The 26783-nt window shown below is 42.9% G+C and overlaps 2 protein-coding genes across 2 annotated transcripts in view; one reads left to right on the top strand and one right to left on the bottom strand.

The window, feature by feature from the left end:
• The window catches only part of wdpcp (WD repeat containing planar cell polarity effector), a 99142-nt gene extending 87084 nt beyond the window's left edge, over positions 1–12058 (bottom strand). Inside the window, exon 1 of the mRNA XM_084075472.1 lies at positions 11811–12058. The gene's annotated coding sequence lies outside the window, so the exon portion shown is untranslated. The remainder of the gene's footprint in view (positions 1–11810) is intronic.
• Positions 12059–15626: 3568 nt separating this feature from the next.
• Positions 15627–26669, top strand: mdh1ab (malate dehydrogenase 1Ab, NAD (soluble)). Its single transcript, XM_084076939.1, has 9 exons — positions 15627–15688; positions 16507–16605; positions 17097–17193; positions 19022–19197; positions 23798–23920; positions 24039–24215; positions 25330–25443; positions 25608–25697; positions 26193–26669. Exons 1-9 carry the CDS (start codon positions 15686–15688, stop codon positions 26313–26315), a joined length of 1002 nt encoding a protein of 333 aa, XP_083933065.1. The 5' UTR covers positions 15627–15685; the 3' UTR covers positions 26316–26669.
• The last annotated feature ends 114 nt before the right edge of the window (positions 26670–26783 follow it).

The raw sequence follows: 26783 nt of genomic DNA, 5'->3' as shown, positions 1-26783 counted from the left end.
GCACGCTACACACACAGCCTCCCACCAGAACGAGGCCTATGCATGATTGATGCTTTATATCTTCTCCCCGTTTGTGTACAATATATGTGTATGTCTACATAGTAAGGTCCTGAGTGTTAATTTAACTCTGAAAGTGTAGAAATTGACTCTCAGGTGTCTCAAATGGACATTAACACTATCTTCAGAGTTCAGACTATCTTCAAAGACAATAAAGTAGAGGAATGTTGTCCTCATGTTAACAGACTCCTAACGCCATTCTCTTGAACAAAGTGACAGTCCCCCATCCATTCTCCTCCTTTCCTCTTCATGTACACAGGACTTAACAGCATCTGGGGCGGCCCTATCCCATCAGCCCCACTGTCGACACGGCAACCATTGCCTATCCTGGCTAACATCTGCCACGGCGACCCGGGGCCGTTAGAAAGCGGGTTTAATCCCCTCACAGCCGTGTTGTTGTTGTTGATGTTGTTGTGTGTGTGAGGGTGGGTTGTGGGGGACGATATTTGAGCCGCAGACAAACAGGGAAAAGAATAACGACAGAGGCGTTTCAGCAGGCAACCTGTGGGCCTCTCCCGGAAGGACCCCGGAATGTTGTCGGTCAGCGTGCGACCCCACAGTCACCCCCCATCCTGGCAGTGCCGTGCCCTGACCAAACCCAACCCAGCCCATTATGGTTGTGCAAAGGGGCGCGACCGCCAGGACCGAGGACCGGCGAGGCAGGCTGCCGTCGTTACGTCCAGTTGGATGGATTTGGGGCTTGAGGCTAAAAAAAGAAAGGTGGTGGTGGGTTTGATGTTTGTTGTTGTGGCGGTAATGGGAGTTGGGGAATGTGTATCTGCCTGGCCTATAAATATGAAACAACAGGCGAACGGGCGATTAAAAAAAAAAGGGTGAAACACCTTTTCCCCCTGATGCGAGAAGCTGCCATGTTGTCAAAGGCTTGGGGGTTCTAGCGACTGCGTTGATGCTGCTGCCGCCGTTTTTATTTTGGTCACCCTTCACCAGGTTCTATAAAAGAAAAAAGTATTTGTTGGTGTCACGTGGCACCGAGAGGACAGAGAGTGTGCTTTGAATAGGGAATACAGGACACATAAGGTTAGGTGGCAACTTGTGGCAGTCTGGTGCCCCCTTGTGCTTAGTGGTGAGAAGATTGGCACAGAGATGTCAAACAAACCAAACCATGCCCACTTGCACTGCCAAATCACAGACACATGCAAATTGTTACACCACTATCTCTCTCTTTCTCTCTCTATCCATCTGTCTCTCGTATGCACAAACGTTTCAGACAGGTATGCTTACAAACGAACACTTCCTCATAAAACCCACCAGGACGGAATCACTGAAAAGCTTCCTAAATTAAATGTTATGAATGTTCAACTCAAGCAAGCTGTGCTAGGATCCTCCATATTAAGTCCTTAAATAAATAAAGATCTTCTGACATAGGGACTGACAGCTTCGTCAATCAGTCCATCAATCCAAAGCCATGAAATATGTACTTGTCTTAATATGGAGCTTTGATTCCATCAAGCCCCATTTCACGGGCCATTTCACTGTACAAACAGCTCCAGGAGAGAGAGATAGAGAGAGAAAGAGAGAGAGAGAGAGAGAGAGAAAATAGAGAGGCAAAGACACATACACAGTCAGACACACACCTTTTTGACGAGCCCTGTGTGCGTTTGATTGGAATTAATTGAATAGTTCTACATGAGTGCCAAGAAGTTGGCTGATGTGTTTGCAGAAGGAACCTGCGTGTTCGCTGACTGAAAACTTGTCTTGTTTTCCCAGAGCAAGCCGACACTTGGGCTCAGTCAGAGCCCTTCTCAGGTTTCCCACACACATACACACACACACGCACACGCACATGCACACGCACACGCGCGCACACAGACACACACACACACACACACACACACACACACACACACACACACACACACACACACACACACACACACACACACACACACACACACACACACGTAGGTACATCAAGGCAGATTGGAGAGACACTCGCACGCCTCCAGGGCTCTTGTCTTGTCTTTTTAAATGTGCCACAGCTACACAATCACAACAGCTCAAATGGAACTGCAGGCTATTTCTGGAGTCATCTCATTCATGGGAGCTCAACTCAGCAATGTGTGAGGGGTTTACTGGTAGGATGTGCCCTGCTGCTTACGCAAGAAAGAAAAAGGGTCTGTTTGTGTTGGGGGGGGGGCAAGGGGAGCAGCAAATACAAATGTTAAATGTACCTTGACAAAGTTAAGTTGGAAACTAAAGGCCATTAGGTCTGACAGTGCTGGTATGAAATATCTGGGAATAAAGGCCAAACATAACTTCTCTGATACATAATAAAAGAGTACATGTTGCCTATCAACTATGACACAGATAATAACACTGATAACGCAGTTCAATCTAAATGCTGACTGAAATGCTTAGTTTCCAAATTACTTAGATTATCACTTCCAGCCTAACAATATTCCTACAGTCAATGGACCCATCTTCCTCTGCTGACTTTTTTCTCAACACCTGACCTGGCTGTCTCCAGATCAAGTCAGCCAACAGTTTCCAACTGCGTTTTCAGAGCCCACTACAGCCATACACTGACACCTAGTGTCCTGTATTTATTACTGCATCACTGCATTTAAACACCAACACTAAGTCAAGTCAATTCAGTTTCATTTATGTAGCACATCTGATACAAAGTAAACTCACTGTGTGTCACATAAAATAAATACCGAAAATAATTATTATAATAATATTTATTTATGATCCTTTCCTAAGATCCTTAAACAGTTGATTGTGTTCAGCAATGTCCCAGGACTTAATTAGTATCTATTTATACGGCTAGAGAATGAAAGACAGCACGCTCTGTCTGCACCAACATTATGGAAAACACAGACATCTGATCTACAAGCTCATCTCAGAAGATAAAAGCACAGGACATAGCAGCAGAGTAGGTTAACTTACAGTATGTTATGTTTATGTTACATTGAAAAGGTTACAGAATGAATATAAAGACTGAGCACAGTGTGTGTGTGTGTGTGTGTGTGTGTGTGTGTGTGTGTGTGTGTGTGTGTGTGTGTGTGTGTGTGTGTGGGGGGGGGGGGGGGGGGGGGGGGGGGTGATGGGGCATATATGTGTAACGTGTGTGTGCGTGTGACGTGTGACGTGTGTGTGCGTGCGTGCGTGCGTGCGTGTGTGTGTGTGTGTGTGTGTCGGCTGCGCGCGTGTGTGTGCATGTGTACAGTTAGTGCCACCTGCTATCAAGCGGAGTGTCTTGGTGCATTGCGAGGGCTATTTGGTCTAGCAAGGCAGATAAGGGGGCGATAGCGGGGCCTGTGCGTGTCGACTATCTTGCCTGCTCGGTGCCGTCTTGCAGGGTCACTTGGCTGCACTCTCCGGGGATGAGTGGAGGAGTAGAGGTGGAGAGGGAGGCAGAGAGAGGGCGAGATAAAGAGGGGAGAGGAGAGGTGGAGATGGGGGAGTGGAACAGGGAGGTGAAATGAGATGGGAACAAAAGAGGAGGAGGCTGAGTGGACGGAGAAGGAGGCAAGGGGTCAGTGGAGTCGACAAGAGGAGAATGGCTGCTGTGAAGAGAGACGTGTGACTCTCCACGCCATCACACACTTATCAACAGTGGTGGAAAAAGTACTTACTTAAGTAAAAGTATCAATACTGCAATGTAGAAATACTCTGTTACAAGTAAAAGTCTGGAATTCCAAATTTACTTTAGTAAAAGTGCAAAAGTATTGGTATCAAATGTATACAAATCTTTTGAAAATAGCAGATCTACAAACTCTTTTGTAATATTAACCGAAATCTAGTAAGTAACTAGTGACTAAAGTTTTCAAATAATTGTAGTGGAGTAAAAGTATAATATTTGCCTCTGAGATGTAGTGGAGTAGAAGTAGTAGTAGAAGAAGAAGTAGTAGAAGTAGTCAATTGGAAATATTCCAGAAAGGTTCAAATACCTCTACATTATAGTTGTACAGTACTTGAGTAAGTGTACTTAGTTACTTTACACCACTGCTTATCAAGATCTTCTCATGACAGCCACAGGCATCACCCAGCTCAGAGTGTTGCATGTGTGTGTGTGTGTGTGTGTGTGTGTGTGTGTGTGTGTGTGTGTGTGTGTGTGTGTGTGTGTGTGTGTGTGTGTGTGTGTGTGTGTGTGTGTGTGTGCACATGCACATATGTGAATCTGTGTATATGTCTAGGTGTGCATGTCCAACTGTATGTGTGTGTGGATGTCCACGTGTGAACAATCCCAACTCCTGGTCCCAACTGCTATGGGGGCTCCAGGTTTAGGTAGGCGCAAGTGACAAAACACCCTCAACCTGAATGTTTTCGCAGCACGCACGCACGCACGCACGCACGCACGCACGCACACACACACACACACACACACACACACACACACACACACACACACACACACACACACACACACACACACACACACACACACACACACACACACACACACACACACACACACACACACACACACACACACACACACACACACACACACACACACACACACACACACACACACACACACACACGATCAGGCCAGCATGGCAAACTGGCACCAGATATTATCGTGTGAGCTGCTGTCGTTTTTGGTTTCATTATGATTTCCCCTTTACAAAGAAAGTATGCCTAATCCCCCCTATGTCAGCCCATCAGCTGGGGTGACTGCCAGAAACACAAATAAACAGCAGAATCCAACTTGTCAAAAAACAGTTATGGTCCTGACAGACTCGTTTGAAACGCACGCTCATGAAAAGTCATGAATGTCAAGTCCTCTTTTAATCAAACTTAAGGGGATTTCGGGATGACATTGATGGATATATGCTGCTTTGACAGCTCACATTGCAGGGCAAGTTTGAAACTTAACTCAATTGAAGAGTAAGCGACCAACATTTTTGGACCCACAAAATATTGGCATGATTTATTATGTCTATACATGTCAGATTCAGACAGCTTGGTTGCGTAGGGCCTGAATTGATGCTGCAAACAGGAACTTTTATTTGAATTTCATTTCATATATTATTTCAAAACAATGTTATTTGAACCAATCGGCATGGTAGAGTATGTTAATAACGACATAACTAGCACATCTGCAGTGGTTGGAGGTGGTCTCACTACTCTTCCATTGAGAAACTTAGACCCTGGTGTGGGGCAGGACACCTATTGGTTGAAGAAGTGTTCTGCCTTATAAGCGCAATATCTCCCCTGACCAAGCAGGAATAGGCTCTATGCACAGTGAGCAGCCATATTGGGAATGAATTGGACCCCTTCCTTACTTCCTTCACAGGTGTTACCAATGATACTAATTAAGGCTCTGTTCCATTTAGTGTGGCATAGTGGTTGTCTTATTTTCAAGGACCCCCATAACTCTGAGAGTGTACAAATGTACATTTGTACACTCTCAGAGTTACACACCCACCATAAGGGGCCATTTGGGAACCAAAATGGAGTGTTTCTAGTGAGCCAACATGCACAATATCAACACCCTGACCAGAATGGAACAGAGCCTTCATTAGCTTCATTGCACCTGTGAAAGAAGTAAGAAGAGGCCCAATTGCTTCCCAATATGGCTGCTGTGCATAGAGCCTATTGCCTCTTGGAAGAGTGGCAGAAATCTGGTCTCTCACAAGGAAAACATGGGTTTGAATCCCTGGTAGGCCATAATAAAAGTTACAGATTGCAGTTTTAACTAAAAATAAGACTGTTTGCTTCTGTTACTGATGTAGCATGGCAAGACATGTTGTTGCAGTTTTCCATCTGTCAAAAAGATAACACCTTTCAATTCAGATTGGTACCACGTATTCAATGCATTTAATACATACTAGAAGGGAGATCAAATTGCTGCAGTGCTTTTGAGGTGACACAGTAAGAGCTAGCACATACAATGCAAAGAGTGCAAAAGCATTAACGTGCATCATTCTGGGACACACAAAGGTGATGCACATTTAATGACAATAAATTAGGTGAGACTGCTGTGAATCCTCTGGTCTTGTTACAGTTAATCCTTTAGTTCTCAACTATCCACAGAGTGACACACAAAGTAAGTAATCCAGGCCAAACTCAATTGCACTAGTTTTCTATACCAATTAGTTGAACTGCATTCACTTGGTCTCAGGTGAATCATTCCTGCGCACCGGACAGTCCGATCATAGCAGTTTTTAGGGCTCATGCCACATGGGCTCTAATGTCTAACCATTTGCTGCGTGTCACCCTCCAACGCTGAATGTGAATAAAGCAATTCACAAAACCTAAGGTCTTAGGTAAACTTGGACAAGGCACAGGAAATTGGTGGAACATTACGGAACCACCAGCTTCTGGTACCAGAGTTGACCTATGCTTCCATTATACACCCACTTTAACAGGTGAAAAAACACTCGCCCGAGACTGCCCTTTTTTTACACCTTAAAAAGGAAACATGTTTGGGGTAATTTTAACGTCTAATCAGGCTTTTGTGAGCACCCCAGAGCGTTTTTAAATTGCTTGATACAGTATTTAGATAGATATTTGATATTCAATAAAAAGTAGCACTGTGTCCAGCAGTGAAAACAAAGAGGTTTTGTCAGATTTTTCTGACAAAAAACAACAATTAAACAAAGCACAACAGAACAAAACAGTAAAAAAAAGACAGACAGTAACCAAAGACACTCATTCATACCAGGGAACAGTAATTGAAAAACCACGGCCCCCTCACATATTAGAAGGACAATATCAGCCACCAGAACAAATGACGTGTCGGGTGTTTTAAATTAATCTAACATGGTTAAAATGGAGTGTGAAGTTACAATGGGTTTGCATAGGAAGGGGGTGTGTCTGATAAACTCTAGACGTTAAAATGACCCCAGACAAGTTTGAAAGTGAAATATCCCTTTAACTGCTGTACTTTTTTTTACAATGTAGGTTGCACCACATCTTTAACAGCAACAGTTTTGGACGGAAAACACATGAGTGTTTTATTAGTTCTTTCAATCACGGAAACACACCCAGCCTGATCACACATGCCAACACCAAGACCAGCTGTGAACACCTGGCACCCTTCACTGACACAGGCACACGCCACACGGTAGGGTACCAAAACATTCTTTTTTTTTATTTTTTTTTAATAATTTTTATCCCACGATTTTGTAACCCACATTTTTTTCACCCAGTGCCAATTGCCTATGTAATCCTGGGCACTACCTACCCTCTGCCAGCCTAGGGAGAGCCCAAGCTGAAGCTCATGCCTCCTTCAATGCATGAGGAGCAAGCAGGCCGCTTCTTATCACCCGACAGGGGGGAGTTTCCCTGGTTGGACATAGCGCGTGGAAGGAACACGTTATTCCAACCAGTTCCCTTCTCCTCCATCAGGCGCCCCGGCTGACCAGGGGGAGGCAGTATAGTGACCAGGATTACTACATGTTTTTGTGAGGGTATTAACTACCCTAGGAGACACGGGGAGAACATGCAAACTCCACACAGAGTAGGCCCTTTCACCAACCCCACCTAGGGTATGGGCGCCGATGACGTGGAGGAGAGAACACGCCCCCAGCGCCCACAGCGTCCCTGGCGGGAATCGAACCCAGGACCTTCTAGCTGTGAGGCGACAGCGCTACCGACTGCGCCACCGTGCCCCCAGTACCAAAACATTCTAGCGGACGCAGAGACGAAACACTGCCAGGTCGTGGCAGCTGCTTCAAACACCCCGTCTGAATCACACACAGAGGCCTTTTGAGAAGCGAATGGTCTGTGTCCTCCTCTGTCACTGGCAGATGGAGACACGGTCACGCAACGCTGATACGGGGCCTTTGGAGGGTGACTTGGTTTAAGACTTTCAGTTCATTTTGTACCATGCTATATTCCTCGTTTTACCTGGGTTTAACAATTGTATAATAAGCAAAATATCATTGAACACATTATTCTATACCTTCTATAGGTACAACAGTGATACAATGGCTACGACATGTACAGTAGCTACTGAAATACATGTTCTAAGAATGCCCTCTATTGTCTAATCTTTTTCTAGATTCCTTTCGGAAAATGACCCTCAGCCTAGATGTAGAAAATGGACCACTTGGTCCATTTTCTATGATGTTCTAGATGTTCCCCCTCAAACGTGTATTCTGCATTAGTGCCACATGAATGTTAACAACTAATAACAATACTGTAATATAGCTGCAAGCAGCGATAATACGGGGCCAGTGAATAGAGAGAGAGAGAGACATGGAAACGGAATAGATTGAAGAGAGAGAGAGTGACATGGAAACAATAGATTGATGAGAGAGAGAGATGGAAACATAATGGTTTGATTGGACATCTCAACCTACTGCCATTAACAGGATTCGAACTCTCAACCTTCAGACTAATAGGCTGCAACACTACCTATAGTGCTATAGCTTTGTCCAGGCTGATATTGTCTGTTGAAGATCATAAACTCTTGCCTTCTTTCATGAACCAAGCCCCTGTTTCACTAACACTAAGATCACTCGTTCACAAGCCATTTACCAATGAAGAAATTGTACATCTCCTCAGAACCAAAACTAATGAAAGTAGCCGATCTACAAGCTCACAAACCATGAAAAGTTGTGAGATTGTAGATCAGCTATTTTCAGAATGAAGTATGTCATACGTAAAAAACGTACTCTCAAATAAGCATTTCAGGTTATCTTTACCATTTGCACATGTATTCATTGATACAGTCATGTTGTTTGCAATTCAACTTAAATTAAGTCTACATCAAGTGAGGCTTGAACTGGCGACCTTGAGATTGTGAGGCATTCATTTAAGGGAGACGCCATTGGCCCAACAGACAAGTAACTGTGAAAAAGGAGATCACACAGATGATACAGTTTCACGCAAATAGCTGAAAAATCCTGGGTTTAAGTGTTTTTCAAACTGCTCAAAATTGCGGACAATCTAAGGGCGGAGCTTAATGGTCAAATCGATACGTGTGTTCCTCATGAGTCAAGGCACATGTGTAAGCAAGTTTCACGACTTTCGGCCAAACGAGGCATGACTTAAGCCTGTTTAAAGTCTGCCTTTTCAAAAAATTGCTATAGCGCCCCCTTTTGGCCAATTGGAGTAAGATTGGTTTCAGTGATATTTGGAATGACCCTGTACATTTCTGCAAAGTTTCAAAGAAATGTGAGTCTGCATGTATGTTTTAGGCACAGATGAATAATTTTCTTTAAACTGTAATAGTTAAAATCTATCTCCTCCTGGGATTTTTGAGCAATCTGCACGAAACGTTTAGCACTTGAACCTTGGACCACTGCCTACAAAAATTTCCAACGGATTTTCCATAAGTGAAAAAATGCAGAAGTTAGGAGCCAATGACTGTTTTTCCTATAATTCAAAATGGTGGGAGATCTAAAGGTCAGAGGTCAAAAGACAGAGGGTGAAAGTTGTTCAGCATGAGGAGACGCATATGTGTATCCAAGTTTCATGGCTGTAGGTCAAACAGGGCATGAGTTGTACCTGGTCAAAGTTGGCATTTTCAATTGAGTGCTATAGCGCCACCTTTGGACGAAAGATTGTGAGAATTATTTTTTGATCGTTTTTCATGACCATCTACCATATGGCCGAGTTTCGTAAAAAGCGACAGCGCGGTTCAGCCAGAACTGCGAAAAGTGGCAGAAGAAGAAGAAGAAGAAGAAGTGACAGAATACTGCCAATAACAATACGTGTACAGAGCAGAGCTCTGTCCCCGTAATAACATCTACTGTAGGGCTGCAACTGATTATTTTATAATTCAATAACTAGCCAAATTAATACAAATGTTGATCAATCAATTAATTTATGTGATTAATTTAGACTATACATTGATGATGAAATAAGTTAATAATAAAGTCAAAATAGTAAATTACACATCATGTGAATCAAAACAGACATCTTGAAATTGCCTAGCAGTGTAGACTAGAATATATTTCTTACAAAAAAAACATAATTTTCTTCATTTTATGATATGAAATAAAAACAAGCAGTCATAACTTAGAAGAGGAAGGTTTGTGGAAGGTTGTGGCAGAGTATTAACTTTTCACAGAATGTATTTATTTAACAAAAACATGTTTCAGCCTACACAGCCTTCATCAGAGCATAGCTGTATGGCCTATATGCCCTGATTAACATCAACCCTTTTTGTGTGTGAGGCGAGCCACATAAATTCAGTGAAAAGTGACAGTGTTCATATTTAATGTTTGGATGTGTTTCATCAGTGTCTCCCAACCAACCCGTAACCTGACCATTCCTTGTCACGTCTGACTGCTGAGAAAAGGAGTACGGTAGCATTAATGTACAATTTGTCTTGGGGATGGAGCATAAATGCATCACCATTTAATTGAAAAGATTTAGAATTGCTAAACAGCAGCAGAGATTTTGTGGATTTGATCTAAAAACTGCAAGACAATTGTTGCTTGTTAACCTGAAAAATTACAGGAAGATCCACCTTCATCCAAAGCTACTGTATAAAAACCATACCGGTTACTACACTACACACACACTATACATTACTCCAGTCTGTGGTGTCCAAACTCCACATGACTGCTTTTAGGAACAGCTGCAAAAATGAAACAGTCATAGAAACAACAATTATTCTTGAGCAACACACACTAAAGAAAACAAACTAATCTAATTTGGGAGAGTGTAGCCTATTTCATGGCTAGCCAACCAGGCTAGCCTTCATAAAGTGAGGCCACAGCCGGGGGCCAAACAAGTGTAACACCATCTCCATTGCCTTTGTTCAAGTCATGTAATGAGTCTGTAATGAGGCCTTGTAATATTAATGGCCAAGCTCATCTAACACTGAGTTCCCATAGGGGTCCTCTCAACTCAGTGCAAGATACGAAAGGGAAACACTTTGGTGGAGGTGAAAACTATGATGGCTTCATTACAGGTCTAAATCTGAAAACACAAGCAAGCATTTGTTCTTTAAAGCTTAGGGAATAAACAGTATGTGTCTGGACTTATCATAATTTGTATGACATACATACAAATGAAGAAGCCAGAAGAAAATGTTGGTTGTATCATCTGGCTAAATATGTTAGTATCTACTGCAAGTAGTGTCAAGTATTGGGAACTATACCATGATTGTGAACCAAGGAAATCTGGTGTGTACTGTATATCAGTTATTGCATCAGAGGTTCTGTAAAGTTGTCAGGGAAGTGTGTACATTATTCTTAATATTCAGTATAAAGCAGACACAGGATCAATTAAACTCACTCCCAGCTGTGAGTTTAATTGATAACAGCCCAGTGAGCATGTTATCTTGCTAAACTTTAAACACTCTTGAGGGGGAGAACATTCTATATTAGAGACACTTGAAAAAACAAAGCACCTGCCCCAAAATGATCAACTTCAGAGAGTGATAAACCATACAGCTTGGAGACTACTGTGTGGAGAGTGAATACATCACTGTCCATTCAACAACATAATGCCTAACCAGTGGTGTAAAGTAACTTAAGTAAATTTACTCAAGTAGTAGTTTTGAGGTATTTTTTACTTTACTTTTTTTTAAAGTATATTTTGATGCTGATACTTTTGTACTTTTACTCAAGTACATTTTTAATACAGGACATCTACTTATAACAGAGCACAATCTACATTACAGTATTGATTATTTTCCTTGAGTAAAATTGAGTACTTTTTCCACCACTGGAGAGTGAATGCATCAATATCCATTCAACACCAGTCTCACACACACACACACACACACACACACACACACACACACACACACTCCGAGGGGGGTGGGGGTGACAGGTGGAGAGAGTTTGTAAAAAGATCAAGAAAACGTTCATGTCTACCTTATTTATTCCAGTGAGGTTGACTGCAAAAGTTGCTTGTTGCTGGAACTTAAGATTTGTTTGGCAGTTGTTGTATTACATTGTCCATCCAAATGTTTATATTTGGTTGTCAACATGAAGCTATATATTCATATGCCTGATTAATTTACGTGAACGAGTAGCCGTCACCAATGTGATGCTGTAGTGTAGTTTTATCCAGATTCATTCCAGCGATTTAGCGGTTGCATAGTTAGCAAGCTAAGCTAGCTATACTAAACTGTGTTCCGTCAGCAACTATAACGGAGCAACTATAAGACTTCCGGTGGACGATCTCTTCAGAATAAGAGTACCCTCTAAAAATAAAAATAAAGTAGAAAAATGGTTAATTTGCACATTAAAACTACAAATTAAGCATTTAAACGAAGCTATACAACACATATTATGTTTCTGTGTAACAAAAACGTTTTTTTTAAACATTAATAATTTATCTAAATGGATAAATGGTCAGAAAAGGTCAGAAAAGTGCCTTTCTCAGACAAAAGTGGACACTGGACAGGCGCCGGCGGACACTGCCGACACTTCTGACATACGCACGCGTGCGGGGACACCTCCCCTACAACGCCACACTCTCGGATAAGCCCGAGAGGTGTAAAAAAAAGTGTGGCGGACTGTCCAGTGAGGTCAGAGGTCAGAAAAGTGCCGTTTTCAGACAAAAGTGGACACTGGACAGGCGCCGGCGGACACTGCCGACACTTCTGACATACGCACGCGTGCGGGGACACCTCTCCTACAACGCCACACTCTCGGATAAGCCCGAGAGGTGTAAAAAAAAAAGTGTGGCGGACCGTCCAGTGAGGTCAGAGGTCAGAAAAGTGCCGTTCTCAGACAAAAGTGGACACTGGACAGGCGCCGGCGGACACTGCCGACACTTCTGACACACGCACGCGTGCGGGGACACCTCCCCTACAACGCCACACTCTCGGATAAGCCCGAGAGGTGTAAAAATAAGTGTGGCGGACCGTCCAGTGAGGTCAGAGGTCAGAAAAGTGCCGTTTTCACACAAAAGTGGACACTGGACAGGCGCCGGCGGACACTGCCGACACTTCTGACACACGCACGCGTGCGGGGACACTTCCCCTACAACACCACACTCTCGGATAAGCCACTTGCAATGCATTTGCTGGTTGGAGGATGTTTATACTTGTACAGGCGGACGCTACCAACACTTCTGACATCAAACCTACCCATTGGCTTTTTGGAAGAGGACGCAAGTCCCAGGAAGTGCCACAGAATCTCATCAGGAAGTTTTAAAGCATCTTCTGTGTATACAGTCCTGTTGCGTTGACCAGTTATTGATGGATATGTGTTGATACTCCCACCCAACAGACATGGCTATGGACAAGCCTTGCTTCGATTTCAGTTTCCCAGTTTGACATCAGTATAAAATTTCAAGACCATGCAATGGATGTGGAGCCATTTCAAAATGTGAGACATTTTCAAAGAGAACTCTGGAACCAATCTGAACAAGAATCAAGAGGGATTTATTTGTCACTTACTCAAGTAGCAGTGAAATGTTGAGACCTGTTTCTACAGAGACTGTGCTAACACAACCAAACAAAATGCATCAGTAACAAGTAACAATACTGATGTAATGAAGTAGAAATAAAAATATAGATAACACAAATAAAATTAAAGTACAGATGGAATGGCAGGTATGATAAACCTTGTGCGTATGTCACAAGTGCCACGGCAAATAGCTGTCTCGTGTCCAGCGTCCAATTTGTAAAGGCTATGCACTGAAAATGGCCTTTTTCTGACCCCTGACCTCACTGGACGGCCCGCCACTTTTCAAATTACACCTTTTTGGCTTAGCGGGGAGTGTGGCGTTGTAGGGGAGGTGTCCCCACACGCGTGCGTATGTCAGAAGTGTCGGAAATGTCCGCCGGCGCCTGTCCAGTGTCCACTTTTGTCTGAGAACGGCACTTTTCTGACCTCTGACCTCACTGGACGGTCCGCCACACTTTTTTTTTACAACTCTCCCGCTTAGCGGAGAGTGTGGTGTTGTAGGGGAGGTGTCCCCGCACGTGTGCGTATGTCAGAGGTGTCGGCAGTGTCCGCCGGCGCCTGTCCAGTGTCCACTTTTGTGTGAAAACGGCACTTTTCTAACCTCTGACCTCACTGGACGGTCCGCCACACTTTTTTTTACACCTTTCCCGCTTAGTGGAGAGTGTGGCGTTGTAGGGGAGGTGTCCCCGCACGTGTGCGTATGTCAGAAGTGTCGGCAGTGTCCGCCGGCGCCTGTCCAGTGTCCACTTTTGTGTGAAAACGGCACTTTTCAGACCTCTGACCTCACTGGACAGTCCGCCACACTTTTTTTTACACCTCTCGGGCTTATCGGAGAGTGTGGCGTTGTAGGGCAGGTGTCCCCGCACGCGTGCGTATGTCAGAAGTGTTGGCAGCGTCCGCCGGTGCCTGTCCAGTGTCCACTGTTGCCTGAAAACGGCACTTTCTTTTCTTACATCTGGCCGCACTGGACGGCCTGCCAGTTTTTTTTTTTTTTACAAATTATCTCTCAATTTTCACCAACATTCTTTCCTACTGGTCTGTATCAATTTTCTATCAAGTTCAGGGGCGCTCAGTTATGGAACAGTTCTCACGAACACACACACACACACACACACACACACACACACACACACACACACACACACACACACACACACACACACACACACACACACACACATACACACACACACACACACACACACACACACACACACACACACACACACACACACACACACACACACACTTTCATTTTTCTGATTACATTCTTATTTGTATTGTATTTTAGTTTTTAAATAGGTGAGATCAACTTTATAAACCCCCCTTGCTTTATTTTTTTTAAATCAAACCTGCACTGATCTACTATTATTATTTGTAGCATATTTTGTTGTTACTTTTATCACTGTTTATTTGCTTCTGCAATAAACAACATTATATCATGATAATTTTCCAAGAGTGACCTGGCCTAGAGGCAGCATTATTACAATAATGGACAAACAGTTCAAAAACAATACATATGTAACAAACACAAATGAATATCCAGTTAAAGTAAATGTATTTTTAAAATACATTTGTGTCTATAAAAATAAAATTGGCAATTAGAAGTGTTCTAGTATGCGCCATTTAAAAGACGTACATCATAAATGTATTTTTAAAATACATTTGTCTTTTAAAAAACATTACACATTCGTGATCTTATTTTGAAGGCAACCGGAAACCTTATAGTTGCTAGCTCCAAAACAGGATGTCCTATTGTTGCTGACGGAACGGAGCTACAATACTACTGCTGGTAGGGGATTGGAGGGTTGTGGTTGCCAAGCAACTACTGAAGCAGCAGTGCGTCAAAAAACTAAAATAAGCTACAGTAAAGTTATATCCGTTTTTGCTTTCAAAATAAAAGTTTATTTATGATGATGAAGATTATTATTATTATTTATTATTGTGTTGTTGTTGTTGTTGTTGCTGTTTTCACTAGAGTGTGTATACTGTATACGTACATCATAATGAAACAATTTTATAATAACCAGGGGAAAACCATTGGGATGAATCACTGAGTTTTTCTTTAGTTTTTTCTTTTTAAATAAATCCATAAATGCATACTTAAGTAAAGAATGTGAGTACTTTTTACACCATTGAACCAAAGATGGTGAATGAATCTCATCTTTGATGAAGCTTTGGTAAAACTCGTAAAACTACAATTCCCAAAGTACTCAGTACTGCGTTCAATGCGTAATGACGTACGTCGTGGTCACGTGGGATTGCGAATGACTTGACTTCCCCAGTGGGTTGCGTTCTAGTGGGAGAGCTGCCCGAGCTGTCATACCAACATGGTGAGTCTGCTGAACATATTGTTCACTTTTAAGTTCACATTGGGGTAGCTTGTCACACTTGTTGATACATCCACCACTAATAGGCTAACAAAGAATTCAGTGAGGATTTCTGGAGATTGTTGCCTGGAATCTCTCTTAAAAAAAGTGTGTGAGCCTTCATTTTGAAAATTAGTTCCCACGTTGGTTTGTTTGGCTGGCTGCCATGATGTAGCCACTTTATTCACTTTATTGGATAGCCAACTTAAAGTAGTACTAGTTGTAGAAGCAGTAGCAGCAGCAGCAGCAGCAGCAGCAGCAGCAGCAGCAGCTGTGTAGTAGTAGCAGCAGTAGCTCACTTGAATGCAACAGGTTCTACTGAATGAATGAATAAAGCTGCCTCTGTCTGCAAACACACAGAACATATTGCTCTAAAAGTAATTGCACACTTAACTCAGAGTGTAAAATATGGAGACAAATGGGCCGCATTTGGTTCCATTTATACACTCAAGAGTTACGAATGGATCTAAATTGACATTGAGGATTTTGCTGTGTAACATCTACAGATTTTTTCAGAGTGATAGTGTAATAACTTAAATTTATTTTTGGAATGGCAGAGGTGAGAATGGGATCAAACATCAAAAGATTTAAATGAATGGAAAAGATACCAAGTGACTATAAATACATCAGCCTGTTATGTAATGGAAGTGTCAAAGCAGCACTCTTGCTATGCAGAGAGTGTGCTATTTTTGAACTTGTCCTGCCTTACCCCAGTGGTCACATAGTCCTCATCTGTGATTAATGTTAGTACTAACGGTCTCCTACTCCCTTTTGTCTTTCAGTCTGAGCCTATTAGAGTTCTGGTGACCGGTGCTGCCGGGCAGATTGCCTATTCACTGCTGTTCAGCATTGCCAAGGGAGATGTGTTTGGCAAAGATCAGGTAAAGAAGGGCTTACAGTACTTGCATAAGTAAGTATACACAGCTGATCTCATTAGGAAAGTGTAATGGCAGCGTCGGGGATATTGCCGGTCCCCATAAAACGACTTAGACTTTCTCCAGTTGACCTGGTAATTTTGATTGAATCTACGTTATCACAGTGTAGGTGATTAAACTGTGCATGGTTTTCATAATTCATACGGACTCATGTCAGGCTTAGGTTTGACCTTGGAGTCAATGAAATGGATCTGGTGCTTAGGGCAACTCTTAAAACCACATGATCCATCTGGCCTGTGTCGAAGCCAGTCGCCTCCATGGCTTAGGGGCTGTCAGTCAGACTGTTCTGTCATCTCAAATAATCCTTTGTCATGTCTGTCTGCATGTCATGATATGTTGAAACTTGAAAGGTAATTTCAGTTTAGTGTAGCATGTTCTTTTGATCCTCATCTGTCTTAAACCATTCACCCCCTTCCATCGCACCCTCTGTCCTTCAGCCAATCATTTTACTCCTGCTGGACATTACGCCCATGCTGCCCGTTCTGGATGGCGTCGTCATGGAGCTGCAGGACTGTGCCCTCCCACTTCTGAGAGGTAACCACGACGCTGACCAAGTGAAAGTTCAGCAAATAGGATATGGAGTGTGTGCTGTCTTGGTGTACCTTTATTTACCATGGGAAAATTTGCGGAGAACTAATTCTCTTTTTCAGAAACGCACTGCTTCACACTCGCACAGACACACACATTAAAACCCGGGAGCTGACCAGTACAACCACAGTCTTATACAGTACTGAGCAGCTCCACTGGGGTAGTTGGAGGTTCAGTGCCTTGCTCAAGGGTACTTCAGCGGTGTTGAGGGAGGGGTAAGGGTGGCCATTCACTTCCCCACCCAGATTGTTTCTGTCGGTCCGGGGAATCGAACCGGGAACCTTTTTGTTTACAAACTCGCTCCTCTAACCTTTTGGCCACCACTGCCCCCTGTGTGTACACACATCTCATATGTTGTAATTTCACCAGCGTGCACTATATGGTTTTGGGCTGCGTTTGCTTTCAGTGCTTATTGGAAGTGGTTGAAATGAACTCATTCACTTCGGAAGCCATTAGTAAAAATCCAGGTGCAGAAATGTATTCCATATCATATGTGGTGATGGTGGACACACACAATTTATTTTCAATACGTCACTCCTGCACACACAATTTGGAGTGTTAATATATAATATAACTCTTGAGAGTGTGTCCAACTCCCACAGGAATACGGGTGCACAGGCCATGAGTGATAAATAGCTTAGTTTGACAATAGAAAATACCCTGCAATTTGTCTATATTGTCAGTCATGAAAATGTCTAATTCACAGAGCCAGAAAAACTAAAACAAATTCAAAGCAAAGTAACAGTCTTTGTACTTTGAATGGAAAGAGAGCTGTCTCCTGATGTCCAAATAGCTGCTCAGTCTTTGTGTCTTTACGGTAACCAGTGTCACCGCTCTAGTCGTGACTCGTGAGGCGCCATGATGCGCCATCTCCATTGTGACCTGGAATTTTTCCTTTGAAACAGTGCTTGTCCTTTGCTTTGTTTGGAGCGGGCTGTGAGAGGCCCCTGTATTATCTGACAGTGCTGGGAAAGACAATGTTCTATGTTTGAGGTGAGCCCTACAATATAGTAGCTCTGCTGCTGCTCACACATGGGACCCGTGGCCAAAACATACATTTTAAACAAGGTACACAACAGCAAAATCTGGAATATTAGTCTCAGAGTTAAATTAACACTCCATATTTTACTTGGAGTGGTTAAAAACAACAAGGAACTTGTCATAAAGTGCTGTGTTTAAAAATCTTTTGTCAGACCAGAACACACAGGGAGAGCTTGGAGTATGAATAACTAGGGTGTAACATTTGGTTACAAGGCTAGTTGAATTTGATCGAGCAAGTGAGAGAGTGTTTGGACAAATCTGTCAGAACTCCAGAAGCTATATTAGCAAACAATCTCTGATGCATCTGGTTCAGGACCCGCCTCCTCCCATTCGGTCCCCTTTGTCCCAAGTAATCCACCCGTATTGTCAAACTATATGACTATGAACCTGATTGTAATAATACAGATCTAGTCTACAAACCTCCATAAACATTAGTATGTTGTGGTGTTGTCTCATGAAATGTGTGCGTTTTCTATATTGTAACTGTTGAGAGCACAGGAAAGGCCTTGAGGAGAATTATCTGTGGAAAAGAACTAAAGTCACACATTCCTTGTATCTTTTGTCCTGTGTGCTTCACAGTAAATGCATACAATATAACAGTAAAACCCATGTGCTTTATTGCTCATTTGAATCGACAACTTGATGTACATCGTCTGAAGTGTTTATGCTGCTAAAATGGCAGCTGGTTTAAAGCCTTTTTCACTCTAACCCCCTCTTCTCTTCTCCCGGGCAGAGGTCATTTCCACGGACAAGGAAGAGGTAGCTTTCAAGGACCTGGACGCTGCCATCTTGGTGGGCTCCATGCCCAGGAGGGATGGTATGGAGAGGAAAGACCTGCTCAAGGCCAATGTGGCCATCTTCAAGAGCCAGGGAGCAGCCCTGGAGAAGTACGCTAAGAAAACCGTCAAGGTAAACGACACAGGATGCTCTACTATATGAAAGTAGCATGATGAGTGTGTCTGCATCACCATATAGGGCAGTGGTTCTCAACCTTTTCAAGCCGCGACCCCCCACTTGAACTGGGGACCCCCCAAAATAATCATATTTGAACTCTCCAAAATAATCATATTTGAACTGGGGACCCCCCACCCTGACAAGCACTTTACTTGTAATTGTAGCAGTTGAGGCATTATTTATTTAGTTTGACTCGGTTCCACAGATAAATATTGTGAAAATAGCCAATCTACAAGCTCACAATGCCTGGCAAGTGGCAACGCCCGCCGTTGTGAGCTTGTAGATCAGCTACTTTCACAATTTTTGCCATTAATATATTATTTGACAATTTGGCCAATGTTTGACCAGTTTTTATTGTGTAATTTGTTAATTACCTTTGATGCATTAATGGTCTAAAAAAAGAAGCTATTAAAAAGGTCTTAAAAGTCCTTAAATTATCACTTTACTGTTATCGGGGGACCCCATCAAAATCATGTGGGGACCCCCCTGGGGGTCCTGACCCACAGGTTGATAACCACTGATCTAGGGGAGGAGTAGTTCACAGACAAGATCACACTTTCTCCAGTAGAAAGTTCTCCCGCAGGGTTCTTAACAACTTGAACCCCCCAGAGGTCTGTACCAGTATGCTGAGAAAATGGCAGAGGGAATGCCGGAAATTCAGAATGTGTAAGAATGCTGGAAACACAGAATGTGTAAGCATTATGGTTGTACTTCTGCAGTGGAACTGAGAAATGTATGCATTAGCATTTTAACTTTATTGGAAGGGAGAGTGAAGTCTTCCTCACTGGTGCATATCTGGTAGTGTTTACCCTTACACAGTATATTTTGTCCTGGGGACAGAAGTATGTCTGGGGAAACTTAAACCGTTGAAGTGAATAGTAATTCCTATCATAAGCACACATCCCATGAAAGGCCCATTGAAATGTATAGGCAGTTGGGTGCTGGCTAGCCATGTGATGGAACAACTGGAGTGGACTTAAATTCAGACTTGTGTCCATACATAATGTGTACCGTTGTAGGCAGGGTTTAAGCATTCGTACAACTCTCTGCAGGCTTATATAAGCCTGTCATAGTGCCGTCCTAGAGACCCGGTGACATATTAAAAGCCTGACATACCACCACAAGTGCCAGTTAACACACAGGGTCTTCACTTTCTATCCTGACTTTAATCTTGGTATGTGGTACATTATGGTGGGAGCTGTCTTACTGACACTGGATAGTTTGTGTGAGAGCGGGGCACTATTTCACACATAGATACTAGAGCTGTCAACCGAGCTGAGAAATTTCAGTTATTATATTTTGCATAGAAGATGATGCACATAATTTATGTAATGTTGAAACTGGTCAGTACCATCATATCCACAAGAGGACGCTTGCTGCCGATTGTCAAGAACAAGCTTGCAAAATGTATTGTGAACTAATATTTAATAATGCCCTATAGTTTAACTGACTTTGGACTGGTGGAAAACTATAGACTGTGATCACGTCGCGTCACCAAAAGTTAGCCACGCCCCCTTTTCCGACGGTCCAGCCCCTTGGGAGGAAAAGTGTACATAGAGACGCGCTTAAGACTAGAGAGTGACGGTGGTTTGTGTTTGTAAACATTAACTTCTTTGCCGACTACATAGTGATCAGTACACACTGTACATGTGTGGCTGGTCTATGAGAAAGCTGTTCACATGTCGCAGCTCTCCTCTTCAAGATTGAATACAGTGTGAGGCTAACAATGTATTCAAGAGAAGAGACTAGTATGGCTTGGATCTCAGCTGTACCACACAAAGTTTTAACGTTCAACAACCTGCCCAAATACAGCCGTGTTTGTTAACGTAATTTTCTCAAAGGTACATTTTTACCAAAAACATGAAACTGCTATTTTGTCTCTGCTAACTAAAAGTAACTAGGTAATGTAACTAGACTAGGATAGCCTAGGGCGGTCCAGAGTGTTAGTGACTTTTTTCTCTCTCTAACGCTCTGACAGGCGCGCTGCTACTACCGTGTGAGGTCTCCAACTTTAATAAAAAAAATAAACAAAACTAATTCACTATTCACCGAAACAAAGGCAGTTTTGTGTTATTGAAAGTTGTGGTGAGTAGCAAAATAGCTTTGTTTATTTTTATTAAAGTTGGAGACCTCGCACGGTAGTGGAATGTTCGGTATGTGAGCAGAGCAGCGCTCCTGTCAGTGCTTAACATCCTAGTTACATTACCTAGTTACTTTCAGTTAGCAGAGACAAAATAGCAGTTTCATATTTTTGGTAAAAAAAAAACCCTTTGAGAAAGTGAAGTGAACAAACATGGCTGTACTTGGGCAGGTTGTTGAACGCTAATTCTGTGCGTTATACAGCTGAGATCCAAGCCATACTACATCTATTTGAGCTCCGTGATGTTCCATGCTGGAAAGCTGACAAATTGTACTGCTTTATCTACCACGTTACCTCGACCCGACCTGCTATGGCACTTATGAACTGAGCAAGTCCTCACCATTGTGAATGTGAGTTTAAAAAACAAACACGGTCGGGTCACTGTTTACAAGCTGTTCATGTACCCTCAACCCTAAGACCAATCATCCCAACATGGCCGCCGCTACCAAAAGACACTTGTTGACGCCCCCTTCAGGATTTTTGGGTACTCTCTATAGACGAATCCACAGACGCGCTACCTGTAGCTGCCTGTAGGCGGCCATTGCTGCGGTGTCGCGTCCGCGTAACGTTGACACCGCAGCAATGGCTGCGCGCAAGGCAGCGCTCTGTGGATTTGTGTATAGCTCAACTATTGCAGAGGGACCCATTATTTTACCTGGGTTACGCATTCTGATAGTTCTTGAATGTTGTCGGACATTAAATAATGACTCATGTATCCTACTGGACCGGTACATTAAAAATGTTTCAGTTGCGCAAGCATCAAAAATACAGCTTGTAGTGACAGCGTGCTTGAGCATGAATGTAGGCTCCAGGCTAGTTGAAAAGGCTAGGATAAAGATAGAAGGATTCGACAGTGATGTCACTGTCATGCGACAGAAGTGTTGCAGACTCAACATAGGCTACACAGTGGTGTATCATAGACTGGCAGCGTGCACTGCTTTTGGTTAAATTTACATTATAAACATTGAGCGGTAGCCACACCCACCTACTGATCGAATGTATATTTTTTACAATCGATTGTGTATGTGTTCCCCCAAAGTCGACGATAATTCGAGGCTCGATAATTTATTTGACAGCCCTAATAGATCCAGTACACAGAAACCTCCTCACACAGATATCCATTTTCACTCTGAGAAATTCTCCCACCCTGCCTATATTCCTGTCCCAGTGACCTTGACTGGTAGGAGGAACGTTTGTCTGCTTTGGAGAGGCCGGTTCATTACATACTGGCAAGGATGTGAAATTTTCCGCTCAAGGCTGCTCTCCTACTTTGGCTCAGTCCTTGTTGGCTCAGTTACTGTTTACTTATTTGGTTATGAATCACAACAAAGTGATGACATCAGATGCTTTTCTGTCACAGAATGAGACCCAAGCTAAACAAGGCAACCTAGAGGTGTGTGCATTGTTGAACTGTATGGAGCATGTTTGTTTTTCTGTTTTAAGACCCCCTAGTGGACCAATTTGGCAACACTGCCAGAGTGAGTGACATACAGTATATTATTACCAAAATACCCATACCGCCTCATTAATGTGGTTTTGCACTTGAGCTTCATGTGGCTCTACTAATAAAATGCAAGTATTATTCAAACAAAATACACAGAAACAACCCTTTGGAAAAATGTCTTAACATAAATTAGATCTCTGTGCTGTAAATGGTAAATGGTGCATTTATATAGCGCTTCTATCCGAAGCGCTTTACATTGATTGTGCCATTAACCCATTCACACACACATTCATACACCGATGGCGGAGGAAACCATGCAAGGCACCAACCTGCTCACCGGGAGCTATTAGGGGTTCAGCGTCTTGCTCAAGGACACTTCGACACTAACTCTAGGGGAGCGCCCCAGCCTGGGATCGAACTGGGAACCTTGCGGTTTTCCAGTTCACTCTACCCGGCCACTCTACCCCTGAGCCACTGCCGCTGTCAAACAATGTGAACATGTTGTGAATCATGGTGGTGTTGGGCTGTAATTGATAATCTAGTCAAGCAAGTTCCTAGGAAGGAATGTGACCCCTCCAATGAGCATAACTCCTCCAGTGTCACAAGGGGAAAACATGGGGCAATTTCTATAATGTGACGGCACCATCCTGTTTTTGATTGATTAAATACGTTATTAACCGTTTCAAATAGTACAGTGTTACGATATTACAATGATTGCTAAAAGGATAAAACACAAAAAGCTTGTTTCCATTGTGGTCCTGTGTATTCAATTCATTGAGACATTTAAAGACATCCAATATTATACAATAATAAACAAGACATGTTTATCAACACTAGTAGCAATAAACATATACCGTATGTACAGTAGGCATTACAGGGGGGGGGGGCATTTCTGGTGTTAAGCTTAGAGGACTTGCTGCTCCTTTATGGTGCTTATATCAAAGATGTATTTTTGTGTGTGTGTGTCTTAGGTTCTGGTTGTAGGAAACCCAGCCAACACCAACTGTCTGATTGCAGCAAAGTCTGCTCCCTCCATCCCCAAGGAGAACTTCTCCTGCCTCACCCGTCTGGACCACAACAGGGCTCGCTCCCAGGTGTGCTATAAGTATAACTTTAACAAAAAAAACAAAGCAAAAATGTAAAGACGTATGGGGTGCTTTTCCATCGGAAGATTTCCACGGCTGACTCTTCCTCTCTTTCTTTGTCCCTTAGGTGGCGATGCGCTGTGGCGTGCCTGCCACCCATGTGAAGAACGTGATCATCTGGGGTAACCACTCAAACACGCAGTACCCTGATGTTCACCACTGTAAGGTCAAAATGGCCGGCAATGACCTGGCCTGCTTCGATGCTGTCAAAGATGATGCCTGGCTCAAAGGAGACTTCATCTCTGTGAGTTAGAACATGATTCGCTATTATCCATGTTATCTAGTTATCATGGGGAACGGAACTGTGCACTAACACTCCTACAGCAATACACTGTTTCACACTCAATACATATCAGGGGCGCCGATATTCGCGCGTGCATGTGCGCCCCGAAAAAAATTGCGGGTTTTGGTCGGATAATTGACTTTTTTGGGGGGGTTTTGTAACTTTATTTCGGTTAATTCGGTTGTTCAGTGGCGATCTGAACCAGGCGATCTGATTTTGAAAAATAATTTTTAAAAAAAAATTTTTTTTTTTTTTTTAAATCTTTTTTTGACCAGCACCCAGTGGGTGCTCCTCACCCATAGTGGGTGCTTGTGCCCCCGGGCACCCACGTTATCGGCGCCCTTGATACATATACACACGGTGCATGGTGCATCCGGCTTTGGGTACTGCACTGAACACAATTGACTGTGTTCGCTGTTGGAAAGCCGGTTGAGGAGGGTTGATCTCTGTCAGAGGGTGATCTATGTCACTGCTTTAGACGAGTTTGGTCTGTTACTTGTCCAGCAGGGAGCGGAACTGGGAACGATAACATGTTCCTCTGCATGTGTTATGCCCTCCTGGTGAAACTCCTCACTATCAGGTGAAAAGAAGCAGCTGATGATGTCAAGTGTTTTGGAGGAAACGCTTGGTTGTGTCTACTCCCTTCCCAGGACCAAACAGTAGAGGTCAGCAGTGTCAGGGACTACATTTGGAAATTGGCATAATGACTAATCTGAAAGAAAGATAAAGAGGAATAGTTCTGTTTTTACAATATGGATTTAATCGCACTAGTCAGTGTTAGCCAGTACATAATAATAAGAACAATGATGAATACTGGATATCACTTTTTAAAGCCCTATTGTGCGATCCATAGCCGGAGTCAAAACAAACCATCCCCCCCATCACACGTACCTGTCAGACTACTGCTACACTGGTCATATCAAAAAGTACATAATGCAACTTAAAAACCGGCTCACTTGTTACGATAGACGTATCACTGCATTGGACAAGGGACAACATAACAAAACATGTTAATATTATGCCTATCAAAATAAAATATGCCTACTTGTTCTTCTCTGCTCTTCCTGCATTCCAGACAGTGCAGCAGAGGGGAGCTGCAGTCATTAAGGCCAGGAAGCTCTCCAGTGCCATGTCTGCTGCCAAGGCCGTCTGTGATCACATGAGGGACATCTGGGCCGGGACCGCAGAGGTAAACACCAGGGGATGGGTGCTGAAATCAGGTTGCATTGCTTTGGATTTCCTGAAACCGTCTACATTCTCTAGTTCTAACATGAGACTGGCCCAGTATTCAACACCAGTATCAGGGTGTCTTTACTCTCTCAAATGCCGTTTTTCCTTCTCTTTGACATTCAGGGAGAGTTCATCTCCATGGGTGTCTACTCCACTGGCAACTGCTATGGAGTCCCTGAGGACCTCATCTATTCATTCCCAGTCCAGATCAAGGTGGGACTTAGTTAATGCTGTTATAACAGCCATGTTAGCCCCATGCTACTGCAGGATTGTTGTTTTGAGTGTGTCTCCCCGGGTGTTGTATTAATAGTGGCCAGTGATAGTTTGGATGGGTAAATGCCAGAGGACAAATTTCACGTATGTGCAGTGCAAATGTATTTTCTTTTTTTTATTATTATTACATTGTTCTCTGATCATGATAGATCTCTACTGGGGGAAAACAACAGTCAGTAACACTGTAAACAATAAATTAAGGAGAAAAAAAATATGTATTATATAACTCAATGGGTTTCAGCATACCTTGCTGTAACTTACCACCTTGCTTTAGAATCAGTTTTGCTTTTCCATTGCTCTCCAGGTTTATCTGAAACCCTAGAAGTGCATCTAGTGTTTACCAAGTGAAGAGTTACGATGTGCACTTCTGTTGGAGTGTATATTAAACATGACCATAAGAAATACATTTTGTCTTTTTTATTTTTTATTTATCAGGACAAGTCCTGGAAGATTGTGGACGGCCTGGTCATCAATGACTTCTCCCGAGGCAAGATGGACGCCACAGCCACAGAGCTTATGGAGGAGAGGGACACGGCCGTGGCCTTCCTGGGGGTGTGACTAGACCCAGCAGGTGCCACCATCATCCAGCACTTAGACACCACTAAACCTCCAGACGCACGCCTATGACACTCCACCCTCCTCCAGTTTTGTGTGTGTGCGCAAGAGTGAGTTTGTGTCAGTCCACAACGATCTGTTACAAACTATCTTCAGACAAACTTTCTGCTAAAACAACCCTCTTAAACTAAGTTGGAGTATTGTTACAAACAGTCGATGATGCACTATGTCTACAGTCACTGAAACAGTTAATTGTATAAACTATAAACAATAAAAGATCAGGCAATGTACTTGTTATTTTTGTAGTTGAATGTTTACAAAGTTGAATAAAGGCAAAGTCTGTAATTTAAATAAAAAGTAACGTATTTACGTATTTATTTATTTATTTATTTGTATTACTTTTTTGGCATTTGCATGTATCAGTTTGTATTGCCTTAATTATTTGATGGGAAAGTCAGTGTAGAGATGGGA

The sequence above is a fragment of the Gymnoscopelus microlampas genome (genome assembly GCF_963454915.1).
Source record: "Gymnoscopelus microlampas genome assembly, chromosome: 13".
Lineage (NCBI taxonomy): Eukaryota > Metazoa > Chordata > Actinopteri > Myctophiformes > Myctophidae > Gymnoscopelus > Gymnoscopelus microlampas.
Note: the sequence above shows the minus strand (reverse complement) of the source record. Positions and strands in the feature narration are given on the sequence as shown.